At 44.2% G+C, this 15,699-nt stretch overlaps 1 protein-coding gene across 5 annotated transcripts in view; it reads right to left on the bottom strand.

Moving 5' to 3' along the window:
- Positions 1-6,357, bottom strand: part of GLB1L2 (galactosidase beta 1 like 2) — a 51,266-nt gene extending 44,909 nt beyond the window's left edge. For 4 of the 5 annotated variants that reach the window (XM_037159340.2, XM_037159341.2, XM_053659406.1 and 1 more), the window contains exon 1: positions 6,172-6,357. In XM_037159340.2, coding sequence (XP_037015235.2) covers positions 6,172-6,257 — 86 coding nt within the window. In that variant the 5' untranslated portion in view covers positions 6,258-6,357. Of the gene's footprint in view, positions 1-3,994; positions 4,015-6,171 lie in introns of those variants that run through there. The other variant, XM_053659405.1, reaches the window with a different exon arrangement.
- Positions 6,358-15,699: the final 9,342 nt, after the last annotated feature.

The following is a 15,699-nucleotide window of genomic DNA, read 5'->3' as shown; positions in this document are numbered from 1 at the left end:
AACTCCATCGGTGACCTGAGCATTACATTAAAAATGCTGACCAAGAAAACACCCACTCACCAGTTCATTCATCTGAGTGGTCATGCCAGAGACCAGGAGAGGGCAGATTTGCTAAACTGCCCAAAACACATCACACACAGACATTTTCTCACTTGGATATGCAATACAAATCCCTACCCATCAGTCTCTCGAGGTCTGGATGTGGCTATAGGTTTCCAGGAGGCCCAGTGCCCTTGGACATCCCTCACTGTCCACTCAAGGATCCTTCAGTCTCCCCAGTCTACAGCCCGGCACACTCACTCTTTCCCAGCAGGGAAGCCTGAGAGCCTAAGAAAGGAATTTTCCACCTCTGGCCCAGGCCAGTGCTCTCTGAGCCTTCACTGCAGAACAGGCCACTTGGATTAATCCTTGGGCCATAAAAACGCCAGCCCTGGGTAAATGGCACTCTGCCCCCATGTATGGTCCAGTTTCCTGGATGTGCTCCTTAGCTGGGGCCCAATGCTCTGGACTTCTGCTTTGCTGGGAGAGGCTTCAAATATTTCCAAAGGGATTGGGCCTTCTACTCCAAAATGGAGTACATTCATTTTGCAGAGATGATCTTGCAGGTCCCTGGCACTACTACAATCCTAGCACCTCTGTCCCTCCCTCTGAAAAGACCTGTAGGTAAGTCAAGCGCTGGCCCAGCCCTCAGGCTCCAGCAAATAAGGCCAAGTGGCTATCGACACGAGCCAGGGACATGCTGGTAGTTCAGAGGGTACATTTTCTAAATACAGTAGGAAGTTTATATATGAATGAGCATTTACCAGACCAAAACCTTGAGACCCAACTACAAAAATATACAAACTCCTCATTAGTAGTCAACCACATAACAGCAATGAAAGGTGTCCTGATGCTACGTGACACTGAATTTCTACTTTGGGAAAAATTTCCATTGGCAGCATCACAAATAGGAAAGGTGCTATATCTCAACCTAGAGGGAGGTGCAGAGTCTGCTGAGTGACCCAAAGGGCCCAGCTAGTAAAAAGACTGTGAGCATCTTAGTGATGCTCACGGAATCAGAATGAAATGATTTCATGAACAGGGGACACCATACATGTGTTAAGTACTTTTTAAGTCCAGCACACGGACTTGACTACACAGACACACAGGAAAGGGGCTGGTTCTCACAGAACACACAGAACCCAGAGGCGCAGGTTAGAAGAACTTCCTTTCCCTCAGACAACAGAGTCCATGGCTTCTTTCACACTGGTCCAATGGAAATACAATGTGCTATTTTACTCACTTATTTAACCTACTTTAAGTGTCTGTCAAGATTTAAAATGAACATCTCATATGGTCACCAGTTCTACATACAGAAATATCTCCATCAGACACTTACTGCAACTTTGTTTGCAGCAGCTAAAAGAAGGCCAAGAACTCGTGCCCATCACTAGGGGATGCTTAAATAAGTTATGTGCCAGGTGGACAAATGGGGTCCCATATGCAGCTGTCTTCCTGTACGTGCACAGAATTCCCTGAGGAAAACCATGGCCATGAATCACCTCAGGTAAAGCGGACAGGGTGTCTGGAGCCAGGAGTGGGGGACTTATTGACCCCTGTGTATTACTTGAATAGTTCATCCTTTTCATGTATTATTTACTCGCAAATCGATTTCACAGGAGAAACACGTGTGTTCTTGAAAGGGACAGTCCCACTGTCTTGCTGAGTGCGGGAGCACAGAAGCAGTGAGCATCACGTAACGTTAAAAACACCCCTAGCAACTAGTGAGCAAACAGAACCAGAGGCATGGACACACAGAACAGACTGACAGGTGCCAGAGGGGAGAGGGGGAACTGGTTGAAAGAAGGTGAAGGGATCAGCCAAAGAACATCTGTGCATCACCCATGGACATGGACAACGGTGTGGGGAGCGCCTGAGGGAGCGGCAGGCACTGAGTGGAGGGGGGCAGAGGGGAAAAATTGGGACAACTGTAATAGCATACATAATAAAGCAGATTTTTTTAAAAGAAAGCAGAATAAATAAAAACACAAAAACCAAAAAAACCTTACCCTTCTCTCCCAGGAGAAGCCCACACATTGGGACCTCTTTTTCAGTACAGCCTTTAGTAACCAGACAAAGAGATTTAAGCAAAAAAGTAAAACTGAATGGAGAGGAAGCAGCGAATATCCAGACACCAAAAGAACCCACTGGGTAATGGTGGGCGTGGAGCTGGACCCCAGAGTCCTTTGCAGGCACCAATGTTCTAGAAAGATCTCTCAAAGCTCCAGCATCTCCCGAATCTCCATCAGAAGAGCACTCAAGGCAAGATCATGGAACTCTGAATTATTTCCTCAAAGATTCAATGCTTTTTTCACTTGATTCTTCCTTGACCTCAGGTGGAAAGAACTCTTGGGCCAACTCTCTGACACTTCTGCTGTCAAGGCTACACAGCTCTTTGCCCCAGATGTCCTGAGCATCCCCATCCCTGTAATCCAAACACACCCATGATGTCCACATTTGACTCCGGTCCCCTTCACTGGCTGGCCTGGCACTGTAAGACCCCCAGAGCCAGAGTGGCTCTGATGTCCTGCTGCCCTCTGCCTGAGCCACAGCCCGGCTAGCCATGCCTCCCCACCTGTGTCAGAGAGGACCACCTGCTGGAAGAGATGCTTCCCAGATGCCAAAAACTTCCCTATTATAAGATGAAAGGAACAGCATTCAAAGAGTTCAAACATTCCAGGTACTGTGACTTGGGCCTCAAGCCCAGCAGAGTCCTGGAACAGGCAAAGCTCATAAAATCACTGACCTCACAGAAGCCCAGGAAGTGAGGTGCAATTTGCCCATGTGCCCTTGAGACACAGGACAAGCCATGATTTGGATCAAAGAAAGTGACCTGGTCACATTGCTGTTATCCACCCCCAGCAAAGAGAAATTGGACAGGTTCTCCTCCTGGAATCCAGATAACATCAGCACAGGAGCAGTGAGTGAGATAGTGAAGACATGAACTTGTCCTTGAGGGGGGCATCATGCAGGCTGCCTTCCTGGCGGCTTTCCTCTCTCCTGACCTTTGAAAGCTGAGATGTCAGATATGAGAGAAGCAGAGTTGATTCAATTATTGCTCAGTGATGCATTTTTATTAAGGAAAAAATCATGAGTGGGAACCATGCCTTGATACTATCAAGCTGGCATTCTCATGGAGCGAGAGAAGAAAAGAAAATAAAAGGTAACCAGCTCAAAGACACGGTTTTTACTAGTACATGCATCACAGTCCTCAAAGTGATATGCTGAGTGAAAGACACCTAATGAAGACAGAGCACGCACTTTCGGGCTACAGCTCTACAAAACACTAAGAAATTCAAACTCACGTGCTGGTGGAAAGCAACAGGTCAGTGCGCAGGGGACCGGGGAGCAGAGGCACAGGAGAGGGGAATGCGAGGAGGCACAGGGACCCTCTGGGGCTGGTGGGTATTCACTGTCCTAATTATGGTTGTAATTTCAGAGGTGGATCTATAGGTCAAAACTTGTCACCCTGGCTGATTAATGTAGCTCAGTGGATTGAGCACGGGCCTGCAAACCAAAGGATCGAGGTTCGATTCCCAGTCAGGGCACATGCCTGGGTTGCAGGCCAGTTCCCAGCAGGGGACAATGAGAGGCAACCATACATTGATATTTTTCTCCCTCTCTTTTTCCCTTCCCCTCTAACCAAAATAAATAAAACCTTAAAAAAACTTGTTAAGCCTTACATGTTAAATGTGCAGTTTATCACACAACAATTACACTTTGATAAAGTAACTTTTTTTAAGACCGTTGTTCAAGCTAAGAAACTGAATTGTGAAATCCTCCTCAAAAGTCATCTTGGTTCTTCTATTTCTTGCATATGATGTAATCAAACAGCTCTGACTGACCATGAACCAGCCCAAGGTAAAATTCATGGAAAACAATAAAACCTGCAGCCAAGCAGTCCCCACCCCCACCCCCCAATACCTGCCTTCTGAGGCACAGACAAAGGGCTCACCCTGATGGCTCAGCTCACACAGCTGCCGGCTGAGAGCCGTGTGACCTATATAGCACTGGCCACAGCAGCACTCACCACAACCGCTCCCACTCAGTTAATGACCTCCTCAAAGAGTCAAAGCAGGAAGAGGCTGAGGCAGTGAGTATGTTTTTCTCTGGCCTCCAGAGGTGATCTGTGGTATCCAGCTCATGACAGACAGAAAGAATTGGGCAGAAAGTGCCCATGAGGGTGATACAATCAAACAGATGCCCAAAAGACATGTGTTCTAAAGGCCCTTAAGAGATGGCCTGAACTTGGCTGAGTTTCTCTGGCCTCCACCGTGCCTGCTAAGAAAGAAGAGACAGCAGGAAAAATGACAATTGTCCTAAGCACCTCAAACTCTTTCCATGGACTTGAGTCACATTTATCCATTCTCCACTGCAGCACCCCAGCAATCCCAGGAGCTCCAGGGGGACCCCTGCAGCGATCGTCACCCACCCAGGGAGGAGCATGACCCATTCACCCGCAAGAAGCTCAGGCTTCTTCACAGCCACTCAGATGTCTGACACCTCATCCATCTCCTGTCCTGCCAGACACCAATGCACACCCAGCCTCCTTCCCGCACCTCTTCTGGTGGACTGTTAGGGTGAACTTAACTGGACCACCTCAAGCCCCTCAGTGCTGGCAGGGGTCCCCTGCATGGACTGCTATATCCTTGACCTTCAACAACAGGCAAACCACATGCTACTGGAGCACCTCTGGCCTTTCTCTCTGGGGTGAAGGGTCCCTGGAGCCCTGCTGTGTGCCAGAGGCTCCTGCTGCCTCTGCTCTGAGCAATTCTTCTGGGGTTTGCATCAGTCTTGTACCCGGAGGGCTGCTGAGCATCCTATGAGAACCAGGAGTAGTCTTCAAAGAGGAAAGGGTTAGACTGATAAGTTGGGGAGGGGAGTCCTAAAAACAACTGGAAAGACAAAATGCTCCTTAAGTTTTCTGGGCCCCAGAACGAGAAGAACACCAATTTCTTCTCCCAGACAACATGACATCCTCACTATTTCCGAAGCCAAGAAGCCATGTTCAGTCATGAAAAGGTATAAATGGAAAGAGTTTCTGAATGTGTTGCTGTGGCAGCCAAAAACATGCAGATACGTAACGCCATCAAAAACTTCCCTTTATCTCCCAGAGGAAGTTCAGAGAAACTAAGAAGAGTGATAGGGAAGAAGAAAAGGTGGAGCAGAGCAGGAGTGCACCTGCCCCTAGCTCCAGTGGCTCCGGCTGCAGCTTCTTCAACACAGATTTTCGGAGCCAAAGCACTTGTTGCTGATGGCCTGCAGCAGCAACACCGGAAGTTTTTCCAGCAACACTGGAAGTTTTGAATATGGAAAGTACCCAGCATCTGCCTGAAAGACATGGTCAGGGCTGTAGAATCCTATAAATAGACACAGATCAGAAAAATTCTGGGCTGGGGCACCTAAACAGGCCATGGATTAAGTCTTCTATCACTAAACACAATCACTTGCCACAGACATTTTGTGAGGGGAGACTGGTGACTGGTGCCTGGTGGGAAAGAGAAAGCAAAGACCAATCCTATAACAGCGCATATGAATCCAGAGCCGAAGACCTTGGAGCACCCACAGGGTAGCCTTCTCATGACTGTGCTGGGCTGGTTACACCGACCAGAGTCGTGAGCACTGGAGCTCCGGTCCCGGCTGCCTGGATAACCCTCCCAGGGGGTTTGGTAGGGAACGTGGGGACCTGGGAGAAGAGCAGATGGCAGTTCCCCAAGGAGGACTGGAGCCAGGGCAGTGATGGGATGTAGGAGAGGGATCTGAAGGCTACTTCTGCTGACCTTCCCAGGGGCCTGGGAGCATCCACGAGAAAAGGAGAGGCTGGCACCATGGACGTTGAAAAGGCGTGGGGAAGCTCAAGGGCACAGACGCCTGGGACTGGGAGGGAAGCGCCTAGCGTCACTCACAGGCCTAGCCCTCCAGGCAAAACCTGAGCTCCTGGAGGCGCCCCGCGACGCGGGAACTTTGAGAAGCTACAAAAAAAACGAAGAGGCTGGGGGACAGTTCCCGAATTCGAGATTCGTGGGTCGAGGTCACACGAACTCCAGGGACTACCTCCCTCCGTTTGGAAGGGAGCAGAGAACTGGAGGTGTGGAGGGTTGGGGTGTCTGCAGCCGAGAGGGGTTCCCTCACCTGCGGAGCACCAGGAGACTCAAGACCACCAGCATCAGAAGTCCGAACACGCGGGAGGGCCTCCGCGGGACACTCCACGTGGTCATCCCGAGTTCGCACAACACGCACAGCGCTGGTTCCGGCTCCAGCCAAGCTCTCAGCCGCGCGCCCCAGGCTCAGGGCAGAGACCGCGCCGCTCCCTGGTCGCCTGGGCAACCGGGCGGTGGCCCGCGGCCCCGCCCCCGCACCCCGCGGGGGGCCGGGCTTAGCAGGGGCCGGGCCTCCACCGGGTGTCCGCCAGCAGTTCGCGGCTGCGTAGAGTCTTCTCCTTCCCCCCCGGGTTTGACTAAACCGGGTCTCGGAGGCACGCGAAGTTTCGGAAGCAGTTTTCCTGCACGGAGTATGCAAACACGTGTGGAATTACTGTGCACGTAGTATACAACCAGTCTCTCCCACCGTGCTACCTTAGCAGGCGTGTATTAAAGGCGCCTGCAAAGACAACGCATGCTCCTAAAATAATTCCGAGTGTGAAAAGAAATAATTTTGAAATAGTGACTTATGTGAAAAACCGGGACCGTGAAGAATATCCTTTAGATGTATTTAATGGCTATGTGTGCTTCGCCTTTGAATTATCACGGGGAGCAGAGTGCAGGGAAGTGGGTGGGGGGCGGTTGTGGGGGGCTTAATTCGAGTCATTTTCTCGTCTTAACTCCCAGCACTTTTAAGTTTTCGTTTCTAAAAACTTCAGATAAAACCCTCACATTTTAGAAAAAGACGAATAAAATGATCTTATTCTAGAAAAGAATTATTTCACAAAGCACGTTGTGTAATATTTGGACAAAACTTAGGCTTTGTCACAAACCCAACTTATCCCAAGAACAAAATTCAGATATTACCGAAAGAAAATCTGAACATCTTTTTCGGGAGGCTAATGTGTTTTCAGAGTATCAGGGTTTCTGGAAAACATCCTCCGCTGCATGCCTTAAAACCATTTCCTACACTTGTATGCAGTTTTGAACTTGTAAAGCTGGTAGTAACAAAAAGGGATTTTATTTCTCAAAACAAAACACAGAGTTTAATGTGAAGGGTCTTTTTTCTAGAATTAACCAAATATCCAGTCGAGTATCAAAAGTTAAACCAAGCAGAGGTGAGCAAACAAACAGGTGAACAGGTGTGGGGGGTGGATCTGCAGCAAGGAGGGGCCAGAAACACTCCCAGGCACCCCCCCCCAGGAGCAGGGGCTCCCTCCTAACACCCTCCCCACGATCATTGGTACTTTTTCTTTACATTTTAAGACATATAATTGTTTGACAGTTGTTAAGACCATGATGAAAATATTTTAGTATAATTTGGATAAGTGTTAGCCCATGAGACGTATAGAGAAAATATCAACGGTGAGCCCGCTTTCTACCTGTGGAGTCCCATCCCAGACACACCCTGCCCACATTCACCCTCATTGCTGGCACAAGTGTAGGGGTGGTCTCACACAGTAACAGCATCTTAATATTGTTTAAGTATTAAGAAAAAACATGTTAACATGGGCTATAAAACCCTGACATGCCGATCCCATTCTTGTGTCCTTTGTTTTTATTTGTGGGAGAAAAATATAAATAACTGTGCTTCAAAAAAAATCATTACCCCTTAACTCTGTGGGAAGTGCAGAACTATAGACACACCCTACTTGCTGTTTAAGAACAATTTTACTTTATCTGGACTTCATACCAAGGAAAGTGCTACAAAGATGGCATTAATCTGAGATGACTTTTGCTGAGGACCCAATACTTTTGGTTTTTGCAATATTAGCGAGATACTCTCAAATTACTCTTTTCCATCATGTTTAATGATCCCTGGGGACAGAAGCTACAGTAGGCAAACTGGCCTGATGAGAACACACACACACAGCAGTCCTGCGAGGTGTGGGGGGTGGCGAGGCGTCCCTGGTGCACGGGAATCTCCTTCACAGACCTCCTTTCTGGTGTCCAGGGTTTTGGTACAGAAAAATGAAAGAATTGCTTTTTAAAGAAATGAAGTTATGCTGTTGTTCTCAGCTCACCACACGAAGTCAGGGCTCCAACAGGCCCAGAGAGCATTTTTGGAGAAAATAGTTACTTTCTGGAGAATTCATGCATCCCACATAATCGGTGGGAAATAAAAATGCGCCCTGAAAAGCACGGGGAGAGTAAAAGCTGCAATCATTCAGAATCAGTTCAGTGGACACACTCGAGAAAAATAATGGTGCCAAACCAACCTCACTGGCTGTTTTATTTTCAATAGGTGCCACACAGGTTTATAAGTCACTTATTTATTCATTCACACATCTCATTTTTTAGTGCACTGTGCTAATGCCTTATATATAGTGTATCTGGATTTTAGGAAATATTTGACAAAATTTCTCTTTAAGTCATAAGGACAAAATACAAAATGCAGCTTCTGCGATAGTACAGCCATTTGGGTCCTCAGAGCACGATATAGCAACCTCGTCCTTACCCTGTCCGTGTGAACAGACACCTTGGGACAGCCCTCTCTGCGCACGCTCTCTGGTCCCTTTCCTTGGGATTACAAGAGAAGTCCAGTTATGATGTCAAGTTGTTCAAGAATCTTTTTTCAAAGATTTTATTTATTTATCTTTAGAGGGGAATGGAAGGAGAGAGGGAGAGAAATGTCAATGTATGGTTGCCTCTCATGCATCCCCTGCTGGGAACTGGCCTGCAATCCAGGCATATGCCCTGACTGGGTATTGAACCACGGTTGTTTGGTTTGCAAGCCTGTGCTCAATCCACTGAGCTACACCAGCCAGGGCTGTTCAAGAAACTTGAGCAAAGAAAGTAAGAATAAATGAGGACAGTCGCAAACCAGGACAAAAAAAAAAAAAATACCAAGTCTCAGGAAGATTTGATCTTGAAAAAGAAAAAGGAAAACAGATATATGTTAAGATAAGTAGTGTTAAACAAAAAACTTTCATGGCCAAAATCTTTTAAAAAATTATTTAGGCCATTGTTAGCAACAAAAAAACAAACAGGTGCTTGGAATGCAATGTGAACCAACAGCAGCAGGGCTATTGGATGAAAAAAGGAGTTCCGTGGAAAGTAACCTCCAAGGGTGATCCGATCATAAATTCCTAACTGGGCAGGTCATGGTCCGTACTCTTGCCCCAGGCTCATAGCCTTGTGGTGACAGGGTTACCTTTGCCAGGCTTTCTCTGCATTCAGGTTTTCTCTGCAACCATAAGCACCTTCCGGAAGGCACATAATCTCATCAACTGTCTTGTAATCCAATCCCAGCCTTGCTTTCTCTTACCTCTTGTAATTACAAATGCATAAAAGAAGCTTAAAATCTCCATCGATAGATTTAATACAATCCCCATCGAAACACCAATGGCATTTTTTCCCAGAGCTACAACAAAAGCAGGGGTACCGCAGTACTTGTCGTTAATTCATTGGGCAACTCATGAAGAGCGCCAAAATTGATGAGCAAGTGAGGCGTGATGAAGCGTTTTTCTCTTGCTGGGCGGTGTGTCGTGACTCGTACAAGTTTTAGCGAGTGTGACGAGTTCTGAGCTAGCACGGAGTGCCGAAACACTTTCTTCTTGTCAAAATGCAATGAGTACAGGTTTTGGTGAGTTCTGAAGCCAATGAGTGCCAAGGTGTGACTGTATATAATCATATTAAATGTCAATTATAATTGATAAAATTTTGTTTTAAAACCTGCAAAACTGTTATTCTTTGGAGCATTTGAGATTTTGCTCCTCATAGACCTCATCAGTTTGGCTCAAATAAACTCTTATAGAAATTCTCCACAAGTTTGGACGTTTCTTATATTAACAATGGACATAGTCATGTGGATGTTAATTCAAAGTTCCAACATGCACTAATGAGTGCAAAGAGTACTTTGTTGGCTTTGCCCTGCTGCAGTTGTTAACTGATTAACCTCCATTGTCACTTCCTCCTACTCTCTGGTCTCCTGAAAATGAATTTAGGATGTGTCAGAATTTCCTCCTTTTCAATAGTCAGGTTTTTTCACTCCAAAGGTGCATCAGCGGGATGGAAAGGAGCCTGTGTACAGTGAGATGGGGTGTACCAAACATCCTTGTTGGCCTTGGTAGTCTAAAATATAACTTTTTACCGTCAACCGTTGGAGGGCTGAAAAGCCAGAGACCTAATTCTACAGCATTTTATTCATTAAGAAGGAATCAACAAATGTTTAATTACTTATATATGCTAAACACTATTCTAGGGACTTGGATATATCAATGGACAAAACAGACAAAGATCCCTTTGAAATTTATATTCTAGCTGCAGAAGAAAGACAACAAAAATTAACAAATGAATGAATAAGTTGTAGAGTATGTTCAAAGATAATAAATTCCATAGCAAAAAGAAAGTAGATAAAGGGAAGGTAGATTGGGAGTGTGGTGGGAAGGGGCATACACGGAAGAGTGTATAGCTGTTAATTGAACACAGATCTGAGAGAGGTGGCAGTTAGCCAGGAATGCTGACATTGGAGGAGGGCTCTACATACAGACGGAATCTCTAGTGCAAAGCTATTCAGGCTGGACCGTGACACCGAGTTCCAGGAACCGCAAGGAGGTCCACAGGGGAGGGAAGGGAAGGGCAAGAACTGTAGGAGGTGGGGTCAGAGAAATTCAAGGGCCTCATCGGGTTGGGCCTTTTAGAAGGATCTGTGACCTGCATGAAATGGGGAGCCACTGCAGGCTATGACATTATATCCATTAGGCTTTAAAGACATCTCTGGCTGCTGTATGGAGAATCCCTGGAGTGGGCAAGAGAAAAGATGACCAGTTAAGCTACTGTGGTCATCCATGTGAGACCAGTTAGAGACGATGTCTCAGACAAGGAGGTAACAATGGCAGGGGTATTTCTAGAAATACTTTGAAAGCAAAAACAAGACAGTGGTTGTGATTCCTGGGTTGTTTGTGGGGTAAGAGAAATAAAGAGGACTGAAGAATGACCCCAACGTGTTGGGTCTGAGAAACTGAAAGAACCAGAGCTGCCCTTCTCTGAGATGGAGAAGGCTGTGGGGAATGGGTTCATAGGGGAACATCAGGAGCTCAGAGTGGGCTGACTGAGGTTGAGATACTTCTGAGACTTGCTTTTTTTTTTTAAGAAGGATGTTTTCTGTGTCAACATTTATTTTATTTATTTATTTAATTTTTAAATATATTTTATTAGTTATGCTATTATAATTGTCCTATTTTTTTCTCCACTTTGTTCCCCTCCTCCCTATTCCCCACTTCCCACCATCATTCCCCTACCTTACTTTATGCCCACATGTCAGAGACTTTCAAGTGGAGACATCATGTAAGCTGTTGAATCTACAAGCCTGCAGTTCAGAAGAGAGGGCTGGGATGGAGATACAAACATAGGAGCTGACACGGAGCTGGTATCTAAAGGCATAAGCCTGGGTGAGATCACCAATGAAGTGTGGGCAGAGAAAGAGAACCAAGGACGAGCCCTGGAGCACCCCATCTTGGGAAAAGAGAAGGAACCAGCAACTGTGGATGAGAAAGAGCAGTCAGTGAGGCAGGATGAAAACTCAGGAGGGATAGTGTCCTGAACACCAAGAAGGAAAAATAACTGAGGAGGAAGAAGTGATGAGATGCATTATATGCTGACAGGTTAAGGAAAGACTGAGAATGGACCAATGGGCCCAGTAGTGGAAGGTTTTGGATGACTAGAATGCATGCAACTTGGGTGGGGTCAGGGGGTACAGTTGGGGAAGCTGACTGAATGGGCTTAGAAAGGATAAAAAAGAGCCTAAAAGTGAATATAGAGAACTCATTCGGGGATATTTGCTGGAAAGGGGAATAAATACATGGGGCAGTGGCTGCTGGCTCTTGACTCTGAGTCAAAGGTACTACTCCATTTTCATGTTTAGTTTCAGTGGGAGAAACTACAGCATGCTTGTATGCCAATAGTGATTGTGATAAAAAGTGAAAACAAGCGAGATAGTAGAGACCTTGGAGAATTTCCAGAGCAATATCCTTGACTAGGTGAAGGGGATGGGGTCCAGTAACCACGGAGGGACAGGCTTCAGTTGTGCGCAGATGGGATCACTTAAGGCAGCACTATGTTCTCAGTGATACAGGGATTGCTTGGGGTCATTCCAAATACAGAGAGTGTCACACTATCGGGAAGGAGAATGGGGCTTGTCATTTGAATTTGTTCTTAGTGGCTGAATATTAACTTTCAAATGTAGGTATGCATTCGAGATGTGGCATGAAGCAAACATTAAGATTTTATTGATAAGTTAAAGCAAATTAAAGAAATGATTATTATGAAAATTATTAATGTAATATACAAAAACAATTAAGTTACCTTATGTCCTAGCAATTCCACTCCTGGGAATGTACCCAAGAAAATGGAAAAGGTAAGTCCACACAAACTTGAACAAAAATATGCATAGCATCAATTATGCACAACAGCCAAAAAGTAAAAATACTCAAATATTCATCAGTTGATGAATGGATAAACAAAATGTACATTATTCAGCCATAAAAAGGAATGAAGTACTGATATATGCTCAGCATGGACGAGTCTTCTAAACATTATGCTAAGAGAAAGAAGCCAGTACCAACAAAGGGCCACCCATTCTATGATGCCATGTATATGAACTGTTCAGAACAGGTAAATCCATAGGGATGGATAGTGGATCAGTGGTTGCCAGCGGCTGGGGATGGGGTCAGGGACTGTGATTTTTAATGGGTATAGGCTTTTTTTAGAACTACAAAACATTCTGGATTTATATGGTGGTGGTAATTATACCTTGTGACTATACTATACTAAAAACCACTGAATTTCACTAAATTTGAAAGTGTGAATTTACTATAGTTCATCACTGTATGTGAACTATATCTTAATTTCAAAAACTTCTCAAGTAGAAAGCACTTTTGTCTTTTTCTATGTATAGAACAAAATATATTTACTTTATATATTTTGAGGCTAAATTTTTAGGGACATACAACTCTAGAAGTATATCTTCCACAAGAATTGAATTTTTATCACTATTAATAACCCTGTATATCACAGGTGGCAAATGCAAGGCCTGCGGGCCAAATCCAGCCCTCCACCTTGTTTCTATCTGGCAGCAGCACTGAGCGCTCACTTAACTGTTAAGGAGTAGTTACATTTATACAGTCCTAAGATTACACTCTGCCCTTTGAAGGCAACTGGGAGGCTGATGTGGCCCTTGGAGAAAACGAGTGTGGCACCCCTGGTCTATATCTAGTAACACCTTTTGTCATGCAGTATAGTTGCCTGATATTAATATGGTTACTCCTTTGGTTACTTTCTTTGGTAAGAATTTCAGGATGTAGTTTTTATCTTTCAGTCATTTTATGTTCTTATGTTAAAGGGTGCATAGCTCTTATAGTTGTGTCTCTCAGAAATAATATATTTAGGCGTTTTTAGCCATGTCTGACAACTTTTAATTTTAAATTAGAGGGGTTAGTCATTTTATGAAATTTATTGTGGTTGCCCATATATTTGTATTTTTTCCTCCTATCTTAATATGTGCTACCTGCATGTTATTTTTCTGCATCTTTATCTTCTGCTCTCTTTTACCCTTTATTCGTTAGTTTGTCTATTATTTTTTAATTCTATTTATCCCCTTTTTTTGGAAGTTGCAAGCATTTATGTACATTCTTTTAACAGTCAAGCAAAATTTATTAACATGCATATTCAACAGTCTAAGATTCACATCTGAGCATTACAGGAAGCTCTGATCACTCTTCTGGCTATCACATCCCTCCAACCTTCCAGGAAATTTTTCTTTCATCTTACAAATTTATACTAATTTTAACCTCAAATTAGATATTAATTTATGTTTTTTGAAGTAATGCTTGTTCACACATACTTACTTACTTGTCAGCATTTTTTCTTTGCTTCACATCCTTTCTGAAACCTCAGACCTTCCCCCTGGGGCCATTTTCTTTCCACTGACAGCACAGTTTTTAGAACATCTTTTCACACCTGGGGTTCCCTGAGAGATTAAACTATAATACCCTAAAACACCCATGGTCTGTAATAAATAAACTTCCCTAATGTGCTGCTAGAATTATAAGATAAGAAACTAATCCCTGGCACAGAAAGGGCTGTCACCCAGACCACCCAACCGGCCACAGGCAGATTAAGAGACTTTGGGCCAAGACAGAGGCATAAACAAACACACTTCACTTCCATGCAAAACTATAGCAAAAAATTGCAACTGAACTACACAATAAACATCACCCAGATTCATCAGAAAATCAAGGTCTATGAAGTCTGATGACCAAGGATTTAAAGAAGCAAGAGTGAATATAGAGAACTCATTCAGGGATATTTGCTGGAAAGGGGAATAAATAAATGGGGCAGTGGCTGCTGGCTCTTGACTCTGAGTCAAAGGTACTACTCCAATTTCATGTATAGTTTCAGAGAAACTGCAGCATTCTTGTATTTTGTTCTTGTACAGAACAAAACTCCAAGGAAAGAACTAAACAAAATGGAGATAAGCAACGTATCAGATGCAGAGTTCTAAACGTTGATTATCAAGATGCTCAAAAAAAAAATCATTAGATATAGCAACAGCATAAAAAAGACCCAGGCAGAAATGAAGCTTGCATTAAGCGAAATAAAGAAAATTCCTGAAACAGTAATCATGGAAAATTTCCCTAATTTGATGAGAGAAAAAGGCACACAAACCCAGGAATCACAGAGTCCCAATCAAGAGTAACCCAAAGAGGCCTACTTCAAGACACATCATCATTAAAATGGCAAGATTCCAAGAAAAAGAGAGAATCTTAAAGGCAGCAAGGGAGAAAAAGGAAGTAACATAGAAGAGAGCTCCAATAAGCTTAACTACTGACTTCTCAATGGAAACACTCCAAGCAAGAAGAGAATGGCAAGAAATATTCCAAGTAATGAGAACCAGAGGCCTACAACCAAGGCTACTTTACCCAGAAAGGCTCTCAATCAAGATAGAAGGCCAAATAAAGAGCTTCAAAGACAAAAGAAGTCTAAAAGAATATGCTTCTACCAAACCAGCTCTACACAAAATACTAAAAGGACTGCTTTAAGGAAAGGAAGGAAAAGAGAGAGACAGAGAGGAACATAGGTACAAAAATGGCAATGAATAAGTACCTATCAATAATAACCTTAAATGTAAATGGATTAAATGCTCCAATCAAAAGACACAGAATAGCTGAATGGATAAGAAAGCATGACCCACACATATGCTGTCTACAAGACACCCACCACAGGACAAAAGATCATCACAGACTAAAAGTGAAAGGCTGGAAACAAATTTTCTAAGCAAACGAACAAGAAAAAAAAGTTGGGGTAGCAATTCTCATATTAGACAAAATAGACATCAAAAAAAGGGCCATAAAGAGAGACCCAGGTCACTTCATAATACTCAAGGGAAGAGTCCACCAAGAAGACATTAACATCATAAATATATATGCACCCAACATAGGAGCACACAAATATATAAAGAAAATCTCAGAGGACTTCAAGAAAGATATTGACAGCAACACAATTATAGTAGGGGATTTTA

This window comes from Artibeus jamaicensis, unplaced genomic scaffold, assembly GCF_021234435.1.
Source record: "Artibeus jamaicensis isolate MK-2021 breed Jamaican fruit bat unplaced genomic scaffold, CSHL_Jam_final scaffold_660, whole genome shotgun sequence".
In the NCBI taxonomy this organism is placed as follows: domain Eukaryota; kingdom Metazoa; phylum Chordata; class Mammalia; order Chiroptera; family Phyllostomidae; genus Artibeus; species Artibeus jamaicensis.
This window is presented reverse-complemented; position numbering and strand designations above follow the sequence as displayed.